Source organism: Mytilus californianus, unplaced genomic scaffold (assembly GCF_021869535.1).
Source record: "Mytilus californianus isolate M0D057914Y unplaced genomic scaffold, xbMytCali1.0.p SCAF_11, whole genome shotgun sequence".
Classification (NCBI taxonomy): Eukaryota; Metazoa; Mollusca; class Bivalvia; order Mytilida; family Mytilidae; genus Mytilus; species Mytilus californianus.
In genome coordinates, this window is record NW_026262593.1 from 28,359,144 (window position 1) to 28,370,524 (window position 11,381).

An 11,381-nucleotide genomic window follows, 5' to 3' on the forward strand; every position below is an offset into this window, starting at 1 on the left:
GCATGCGACTTCGCTCCTTTTGGAGTTAATACGACGCCCCTGTTTTTGTTTGCTACCTTGATTTGTATCTTTATTGATTGATAAGTTTGAATATCGGTAAACTAATGTTGTCTAAATTTAAGATATTTCCACTGTGACAACGTTACAGCATTGCCGCGTAGGAATATCTAAAAGACAACTAAGGAAATGCACGATTAAACTCATAAAGTCCTGGTTTATATTTGTAGGACTCTAAAGTGCGATGGGGACGCTAAAACGCGATGGTCACACTAAAGTGCGATGGTCTACGCTAAAGTGCGATGATTTGGTACGCTAAAGTGCGTTTTTCCGCGATAGTGCGTTTGTTCGCGAAAGTTAGGAAGTTAGCAACTTTAAATAGCATTCTGGCATTACAAGCCGTTTGTACAAACAACAAATGGACCTGCCGGAAAACCAGAATATTTGTTCATGGTTTTTATTAAAGAAAAAAAAAAACAAATGATCCCAATCCGGAACATTTTTGTTTGGTGCTGGAAGCGGTTAACTTGATTTGGCTAATTTGTGTTTACAAAAGGGCATCAAAACGACCAGTGTAAAACAATTCAAACGAGAAAACTAACGGCCTGATTTATATATAAAACAATAAACGAAAAAAAATATGAAATACAGCAACTAACGGCTACCACTGAATTACAGGTTCCTGGCTTGAAACAGGTTCTTAAAGTATATACTAGATAATGCAATGTAACCATTTCACTTTTTTAAGAACTATCCTACATTAAATAAAAATAAGAAGATGTAGTATAATTGTCAATGAGACAACTATCCATCCAACACCAAATGTTGCTGATGTTTAAAACTAATAACCATGCGGGCTTCAACGTGGAGTCTTGGTCCACGCCGCCTATGAAGTTATTAACGGGCCACACAATGACCAGTGTAAAACATTTCAAAAGCGAAAGACAACGGCATGATTACTAACACAAAACGATAAATGAAAAACTAGCAGGAACACAGCAAATAACAAAAACCATTGCCTGAACCCCATTTCCGTTACACCATCGCACCTTAGCGTGCTATGCCATCGCACTTAAGCGTGTCATATAATCGCACCTAAAAAAAACAACCATCGCAATATGTCATATAATCGCACTTCAAAATACAAACAACCATCGCACTTTAGCGTTTGCCACCATCGCACTTTAGCGTAGATCATCGCACTTTAGCGCGACCATCGCACTTTAGAGTACCATCGCACTTTAGAGTCCTACATAATTATTTTTTGGTAACTTTATTAAGGTTCAGTAAGCGTTGGCTATATTCACATTTTAAGCTTAAACACTTCTTACAATATGTGCTTCGATCAAATCTAGTTGATATTCTATTCCCTTTATTCCGCCAGGAACAAATATTCCAAACTCTTTATTCTGTCTGAATATTTGTTTCATTTGGAACAACATTATTATTAAAGGAACTTCTATTCCTTGTCTGAATTGTTTACCTTCGAAATACCGAGGTCTAGCACTAATTAGAACTCGTACATCACTACAACAATCGTTTTCCAATTCACAAGTGCTCTAAATTCTCCTTATACTATTTTTATGCGTCAACTCATTTTATATACACGACGGTAACCATCATCATCATTATCATTATTATCGTTACCGTTATCATCATTATCATTATTTTTATAATCATTTATCATCATTATCATTATTTTTATTATCATTTATCATCATTATCATTATCATGATTATTATCATTCTTACTATTATTATCATTATTATTTGATTATGTTGAAGAGTAAAAAAATACTGCAGACAGTAGACGCTGATGTACAAACAATTCAACTCATGAACGAAAAACTGCACTCTTTTTTTGAAATTGCAATTCATGGTCATATGACAGAAGAAGAAGTTAAAACAGTTATTATCATGGTGGCTGATCTCTATGAATATTACCATGGATACCTTCTGACCAATGAGACAATTTTGTCTGTTTTAACATTAGAAAACTGCCATAACGATACGATGAGAACCTTAAACTATAAAGACACATTGTTTGTTTTCGATCTATTTTTCCTTGTCATAGATCATCGAGTAAATAAACTTGTAAACCATTTAACGTCAGACATATTTGCCGAAATTGAAGATCCGCTAGTTAGAATAGCGTCGGGAATCAGAGCATCTACATTTCTTCGTGAATGTTATTATCTGCTGGTGATGGGTTGTCGTTTTCATAAAGAGTTTGATAGAATGGATTCTGTTTTCAGATTTATGAATTATGCCAAAGGACACATGACTTCATTGTTTTTCAAAGACTTTACTGACAATACAACTGTTATCATCAATGCTGTAACTGACTTTATCAACAGATATCCGTCCATTGACAATTTTGTTCCTAGAAATAACCAATCATGCTTCGAGGTGATAGATTCTCATCTATCTATCAATGTGTCTCTTCAAGCACTAGCTTTTACTCATGAAATGATTCAACAGGAAATTTTGATGAAGAAAGTACGTGTCCATCTTGCTGAGAAATATCTAACAATTATTACTTTGCTTGTACTGTTTGCATCTATTATTATAGCTGCTTTCGCTGTTGTTTATAAATGCAAACTTGAACTCGTAGACGACTTGAAATATTGTGATAACCTGTTAGAAAAAGAAATCAATTATGAAAACGAATTTTTCAAGGATACTTTGTCAGACGTCATCCCAAGACAATTATTTTCGTCTTTAGATTTTGACTTTGATTTCAAAGAGGAAAAATCTTACAAGGAGCCAGAATTTGAGGACCTTACAGATGAAGTGTTTCATAGAGAGTCTTCAACAACAAATATTTCCAGCAATAGATGGTACGGTGCAGACTATAGTCATTTTACACATGCAGATATGAGAATGAGACATTCTCGCGGAGGGCGATGCAGCTCGTCTATTCATGTACATCGAAGAATCGAAGATGTCACTCTTGATGACCCCTACTACCAAGAAGTCACAGTGATGATGATTGACATCGCAAACTTCAATCGTTTGTTAAATTACTTGTCGGCAAACGAAGTTGTCAACGTCGTGACGTATATGACACGATTGATAGATGACAGAGCGTCTTACTATGATGTTTTCATAGCCTCAAAAGGAACCTCATCCTTTACAGTCATATCAGGTGATCATTTAGAAAAAACTTATATGGGTTACTTAATGTACATTATTTCTATTAAATATTATCGATAATAGTAACAGGAAATTATCGATACAAATTCGTCGTTTCCAAACTTCTTTTCCTGTATTTGTCCACCATATATCCGGAACTCTTTAAAATAAGATTTGCCTTAACGGTGGTTTCTTAGAATTACATAATTTTGCATTCAAATAGAGCGCATTGAATGGACTCACTCGAATATCGAAAAATGGTGTATATTGCTTTTATCGTTTTAAAGATAAAGCAAATTAATGATCTGGTAAACAAAAGTAAAAATATATAGAATGCACGTAAATATCGCGAAAAAAAATCGATTATTGTACTTTAAATTGCCACGCCATATTTCGAAACCCTGTTCAATGATTTTTTTTATATGATATAAAATGATATTTGTATCTCTGATTTGTTTTAATGAAAAATTCAGGGGTTGCCAATTTCGTTTAGTTTAAATAATTTATACATAGAAGGTCAAAATACGTATAACATCGTCATGGTATCTTCCATCACAATTCTTGAATTTCCACGTTTTTTTAAAAGAAATTCTCATGGTGTAACTTTTAATCCTCGGTGTGTATTTTTTTTCAGTCGCCACTGAATAACAAACACATTTATATTTGAAGTTTTGATAATTGGTCTCTTTAATTTTGAAGGGCAACTGAAGAACAAAGAAATAAAACGGCAAACAAATCTAGAACCAAGGATTACATACGCTTTTATTAAAGCCCTTTAACAGAAAAATCCTTCCTTATCAAGAAAATTAACTCGCCTTGCCTTTACTTTTTAAATTATATTACCATCTTTTTTTTCATCCAATAGGTTTTACAGAAGAACAAAGATGTTACCATGCGTCACATATAGCCAATATGGCTTTAGATGTCAGTGTTTCATGTGGAGATTTAGAGATAGATAGTGTGCCAGATTGCAAATTACGCTTATGTATTGGTATTCATACAGGTAGGTACTGTTTCGTTGTTGTTTTGTTTCTACTTGTAAACGTATTTAAGCCATGTCTTTGGTTTGCGTCATGTCAAATTTTCAAAAGCCAGATAGGAGGAAAAACACGCAAACAAAAATAAAAAACACAAACTAAAAATTCAGTATGGTTTGACGCCATTATATTTTATTTTAATTTAATGCACAATCATACCACAATGGGGTTAATGGCATACATGAAATTAACTAAATAACACAGAACATAATACGTCACAAGAATAATAAAAGTATAAGACATAATATAAATATGTACATATCATGCAGATGTCGATTCACTCTCCTCAATGACCATGGCTTTTTAATGAATGGAACAGCATACTGCAGAACTGACGGACATTTTTTTTTTAATTTTCTGTAAAAATCGAGTCTCAAGTGTTTATTTTTTTGGTAAATTTAAATAAGAAAAACGTTTGACAGCATCCACAGGAATAGTCTTTGGAAGATATTACGATCATATAAAATTCCACAACATCTTATACATCTTATAAAAGAATTCTACAGCAGCTTCGGGTGCAAAGTTGCGTACAGTGATATATACTTCTAAGTTAAAATAGGAGTAAGACAAGGATGTCCATGTCATCTACACTTTTCACCATAGTTATAGACTGGATAATGAGACAAAAAACTGCTGAATCCTCAAGAGGCATCAGATGGTGCACATTTACCACTTTAGAAGACCTTGATTTTGCTGACGACCTAGCCGCAATGTCTCATACACACCCACATATACAAGAAAAGACCACAGAAATACAAAACTACTCTGAAAATCAACATAAAAAAAAACCGAAATCCTGACGCTTAATGTAAACAACCCAGAGCTAGTTTTCCTAATTGAAAAACATAACCACACAAACAACATAAACCTTCACAAACCTTGGCAGCACTATTACTACCAATGGTAGAGCAGAATCTGACATCAAAAGACGACTTTCTTTAGCTAGGTCAGTCCTTAACAACCTGCAGGCTGTATGGAGATCCGGGCAATATACCATTCTCACCAAACTCAAACTTTACAACAGCTGTGTCTAGCCTGTACTTTTGTATGGATCAGAATGTTGGAGAATGACAGATCACGACCAAAACAAACTGTCTGCCTTCCACAACAAAAGCATAAGAAAGATTCTGCGATTTTTTTTTACCACAAAAAAAAAACAAACAAGAACCTTCTCACCAGATGACAACAAGAAGATACAGCCACTACTATAACGAGAAGAAGGTGGAGGCGAGTTCGTCATGTCATACGGAACGAGAAAGATGATATTACTTAAACGGCACTTCACTGGACCCAAGAAGGGAAAAGAAAGAGAAGAAAACCTAGAATGACACGGAGGCGAACTGTTGAGGCAGAAGCTAGTCAACAGACATAGGGCACTCTACAGAAAACTGCCAACGACCGACAAAAATAGAAGATCTTCGTTGCTGTCCTACACGTCAATGACGTCTTTGGCAGCAAATTAGTAAGTTCTTCATCATCTATATCATTTAAACATCAATAATGAGGGACAACACATCTCAAACCATCTGAAGACATTTAATCATTTAAGAAACGTCTGCACCATTGTCATCTTATTATCGTATAATTTACATATGTATATTTTTTTATAGATTCCAGTTGCGCTTCCATTGTTACACAACCAAAGACAAGATTCCGTATATATGGTGGTATATTGAAAACAGTACAGACTCTACAAAAATCGTCATTTCGTAAGTTTTTAACTGGTTTCTATCTGTGTTAGTAAAAATTGTCTATTGTATGCCATAAAATATTCATTAGGCGAAAATCATGTTATTTCTTGTCGATAATAATTCTTATCGGTTTGTATGAAGAAAAAAAATTATATAAATATAAAAACTGATTACTTTTCTGTGGACAATTCAAGGCCGTTACATCTTTACCTTAACAACTTTGATTGACCAAAAACTAAAATGGTATATAAGTTTACATTTTGTCAAATGGTACATAAATCACTAGAAGTAATTTCAAAACTATCTAGAGATGTTGAAAATACTTAAATTAACCACATTAAGATTTCAAAGAGATTGTAATGCCGAGGTACAAAATGTAATATTTGCAAGGGATCAGTTAGTTTGACTTAGAATCATAATACAATGATATGGCTATTGTACAGTTCTATACAATATATATTTCTTACAAATATAATCAAATATTTACTGACATTGGTTCATACACTAAAATCGTATTTAGTTACTTAGTTGATGAATCTTTGATTATTAGGTTATGATGATGTTTTGTATGTCGTTTTCTTTTCTTTTCAGCGAACAAAATACAGATTAGCGATACTACATACAAAATATTGTCACGAGACGGAGTTTACAACACACAGAAAAGGGGCTATATAGATCTAAAGGTAATTATAATTTAATGTTGAAATTATTAGAATGGAGCATTTTAAATCGTCTCCAAAATCGACCTAAAAAAATCTTCATTTTACATTCAATACTGTATATTCCACTGAAAGTCAAACAGTTGACAATCATATTATAACCAGATCTCACGTTAAGGCCTCTAATCAAATGAAGGTCTCTACTATGTATTGGCTTTTTAAACTACACAAAATCCCGTCAAACTTCGTTTCTTCTTGGCTTCAAAGTTTGTGTTCTACAACTTGTCTTTTCTGTCCTTTTTGTCAGTACTATCTCCTACGATTTTTATCAAAGAACTCATGATTAAAATTTGTATTAAAAGCATATGAAAATATTTTACTTATTTCTGGAGTGTAAAAAACTGTTAAGATGTTCTAGACATATTAGGTGCTTTTAATGACCCTTCCAATTTCGACTACAGTTAAGACTTTTTGACTCTCTACTGTACACTTTCACACAATCTTATCAAACGGAAGTTTTCTTAAAAAATCATAACTTATAATGACACTACATATGAAATAGGTTTGACTTAAAAGGTTTGAGCATATTTATAGTTGGTTTTAATGCTTTTCTGTTCTTATATTTCAGAATGGAAAGAAAATTTGTACTCACTGGTTACTAGGGAAACGTGTTTCTGTCGTTTCTGTGGCACCAGAATTGAATTATAGACGTCGTAGTACCATCGTTCACCCTATTGAACTGGAACAGAAGCCTTTATATGAATTTGACGCAGAGGAAGGAATGCCTCCAGCATGGACACATGCTCATCTTTTTCAACCTGACGATCCCACAATGCCTCATTGTTCTTTCCAGAGTATGTCAGATTTATCGTCATCACGACGTTACCGAACACAGGGTAATGTGTTGTTTGAAGAGACTGTGATATAAGAACCATGTATTATGAAACATTTATTATATATTTTATAAATATTTGCTTTCTTATAATTGTCACCAAATAGTAGCTGACTATTGAAATATGGCTTCTGTCTTGCCTGCTCTCAAAAAAGAAAAATCGCTTAAACTGATCTGAAGTTATTCAGAATTGTTCATGGCTTGCAATTTGTTGTTGGTTTCAGATTTTATTCCTTTTTATGAAACGAAGGCCTGAACTGCTCCTGTTTGACATTTAGATCAATGTCACTTGTATGGCAGTGTTGGGTGTATAAAAAAATAACGTCCAAACGACTAGGACTAACCCATGTTTTTTTTTAAATATTGTCTGTCGGTGAATCGTGAAATGATTTTGATTAACTAGTTCTTTTTATAGCTATGCATGACACATTTACTGCTTGATGTAAAGTAAATTATCAACATATTATTATTCCCCTAACCCCTTAGCCCCCCAGAAAAGTAGAATGGTCGGTGCCTTAAATGAAATATAAACGATTACAGTCATCTTTGATGTTTTCCTATTAGTGCTTTCCAGTCTTCTATGTGACTGTTCCATTTTCTTTCCTTGACTTATTGGTTGTTGTTGATAGTATCGTATCCAATATTTTGGTTAATCCTGATAAGGCCTATATATAAATAAGAAGATGTGGTATGAGTGCCAATGAGACAACTCTCCATCCAAATCACAATGTATACAAAGTAAACAATTATAGGTCAAAGTATGGCCTTCAACACGGAGCCTTGGCTCACACAGACCAGCAAGCTATAAAGGGCCCTAAAATGACTAGTGTAAAACAATTCAAACAGGAAAACCAACGGTCTAATCTATATAAAAAACGAGAAACGAGAAACACTTACCAGCGACAACTACTGAACAACAGGCTCCTGACTTAGGACAGGTGCATACAAATGCAGCGGGTAATACAGTTATCAAACTTTGAATTGCCTTATAAAGATCTTCTCTAAAAATATAATATGCTTATCAGAACCTCATTTATTATTCTACGAGTTCCTCGCTATGATATCCCGTTTACTGGTCCGTTTTTTGGTATGAATTCCAAGTAACTCCCGCAAATGTTTGGTGCGCTTATCTAATCGACAGTTCAAAGTTGGGCAGACCTTTTTGAAAGGATAGAAGGGATGACAGTGGTGATAGTTGTGTTTAACTGTTGAAAAAAGAAGGGGAATTCGAAGTGATTTTAATATTTGTCTAGGAATTTACGTCATAAATGGAAAGACCATTGTTTTTTTCAATTGAGTTGCAATTCCCCAAAAGAGACCGACTGGTTCGAAAACACATTTTCGTCACTAGATGAATTAAAACATAAGATTCCAGGCAACTGCCATATTTCTGACTTGGTGCAGGCATTTTCCGAAGGAAATGGTGGGTTTAACCTGGATTCATAGTTAGCTAAACCTCCAACTTGTATGACAAGTAATAGGCAGGGTTCTATGAGATATGTCAAGCTTTAAATCATCCGGTGTGAACATATTTGACGAAAACAATCAAAGATCCGACTGCCATTGCAACCAAGTTTCCAAAAAACAAAAAACTTTATGATACGACATACACACATTCTGAAAAAGTTCCTGACTTGGGACAAGCTTAAGAAGATATGGTCAAATAGTTGTTCGAAGATGTGCTGGTGGTGTTGCCACAGGTTTGTGTATGCGTCTAGTGCGGTTGGGAGTCATAGACTCTTACACTGCCGCTGGATAGCTTATATTCATAGGTGAAAAGAAAGCCGAGTGCGTAAGTCTTTCCTGCCAGTACATAGCCTCTGCACTAACAAGACTTCTACAGTGCCTTCTCGCAACAGCACATGGTAACTAGGCTTAACTGTAGAGGATCTCGGAGTAGCAAAGACCCTAGAGATGAAGTGTGTAGGCCCATCGACGTGTGGACATGACCTAGCACTCATCAACCTTGCCCCAGTTATGGGTTAATAGCCGGATGGATGAAGGTCGTCAGCTTTGGAAGGCAATTCATCTAGGAGAATTAAACTCTTATATAAAATTCCGGGTCGATTTGACTCGTCAGCCTTTGTCGGCAATTGATCTAAAGGAAAGAAACCTTGAGTAAAGATTCTCTTGTTCTCCAGGTTGGGGATTGAACGATAGGCCAACAAATATCCTCGTAAAAACTAAAAAGTTACAGAAAAGCGAAATGGAAGAACGACTTTTCTGATGGGAAATACCGAGGTTAGACTGGAAAACAAAAATCAGTTAGAAGGTTCAATGAATGATGGTGGCCAAACCAAGAACCAATTGGAAGCAAACATCAGGAGAGTACCTTTGGTTCACTCAAGAAAACAGATAAAGGTCGGATGCTGGAATGTAAGAACAATGTAAAGCAACTGGAAAGACACATCAGGTAGTAAAATGAAATGAACAACTATGGAACTGATGTATTGGGTATTAGCGAATGTCGTTGAACTGGAACAGGGAAGATCAACCTCAGAGGCGGTGAGACTATGCTATACTCTGGACAAACAGAAAGGCATGAGTATGGAGTAGCACTAATTATATCCAAAGCAAACAGAAAAACACTCATGGAATGATAACCTATTAATGAAAGAATAATAACAGCTTGATTTTATTCTAGACATATAAAGTTGACCATTATACAGTGTTATGCACCAACGAACGAAGCTTCCGATGAAGTAAAAGAGGAGTTCTACCAAACCATGAATGATGTAACAGCAAAAGTCCATAAACATGATATGATAATAGTAATGGGTGACATGAATGCAAAAATAGGATCAGATAATGTTTGATATGAAGATGTGATGGGGAAGAATGGGTATGGTGTTATCAATGAGAATGGAGAATTATTTCGGGATTATTGTCAGACTAACAGCATTGTAATTGGCTCCAGCATATTCAAACATAAAGATATTCATAAATACACATGGACTTCACCAGACGGAAACATCAAGAATCAGACTGACCACATTACGATTGACAAAAGGTTTAGATCTATGGAAGATGTAAGGTCATATAGAGGTGCTGATGTTGGTAGTGATAATGAATTACTTATTTCCAGAGTTAAGCTAAAACTTTTTCGACAGAGAGTAAATCAGAAACAGAAGAAAAGATATGACACATATAAGCTAAAGATACCAAAAGTTGCACACGAGTTCAAACTTGAGTTAAGGAACAGATTTCAGGTATTGGGATAAACAAAAGGCATAGAAGAACAGTGGATAGATATCAAACAAGCAATATGTGAGGTTGGTGAGCAAACACTGGGTTTTAAAGACATGAAACAACCAGAATGGACCACTGCCAACAGTATCCACAAAATACAAGAACGAAAACAGATAAAACAAAAAATTAATGCTACCAGATCACAAAGACAGAAAGAAAAGCTGAAGAAAGATTATAAAGCAAAGAACAAGGAGGTAAAATTAAGTACAAGAGATGATAAAAGGAAATATATTGATAACAAAGCAAAAAGTGCAGAAGATGCAGCAAACAAAGGGAGAGCCGAACAAGCTATATATGCTGAGCAAGAAAATTTCCAACAGTGGCATGAGAGGAAACAGACCTGTAAAGTCAAAAGAGGGACATGTAATAACCAACGAAAAGGAACAATTAAAGAGATGGAAAGAACACTTTGAAGAGATTTTAAACTCGAAAGATCCACCCGTACTAGCAGATATTCAACCTGGAGATGTTGTTGTTTATATGAATATTGAACCACCAACCATTAAAGAGATAATAAAGAGTATAAGGGCACTCAGTAATGGTAAGGCTCCAGGTATTGACCACATACAAGCTGAACTATTGAAAGCTGATGTAGGCACAATAGCAAAAGTCTTTTGCCATCTATTTACAAAGATTTGGAACAGGAAAGAAATACCAACAGACTGGCAGAAGGGAATTATAATCAAACTCTCGAAAAAAGGAAATTTGGAAGACTGTGACAA

The 11,381-nt window shown here is 34.9% G+C and overlaps 1 protein-coding gene across 1 annotated transcript; it reads left to right on the forward strand.

The window, feature by feature from the left end:
- Nucleotides 1-1,789: 1,789 nt before the first annotated feature.
- On the forward strand, nucleotides 1,790-7,480 carry LOC127719845 (uncharacterized). Its single transcript, XM_052226152.1, has 5 exons — nucleotides 1,790-3,144; nucleotides 3,997-4,134; nucleotides 5,779-5,877; nucleotides 6,451-6,542; nucleotides 7,147-7,480. Exons 1-5 carry the CDS (start codon nucleotides 1,833-1,835, stop codon nucleotides 7,444-7,446), a joined length of 1,941 nt encoding a protein of 646 aa, XP_052082112.1. The 5' UTR covers nucleotides 1,790-1,832; the 3' UTR covers nucleotides 7,447-7,480.
- Nucleotides 7,481-11,381: the final 3,901 nt, after the last annotated feature.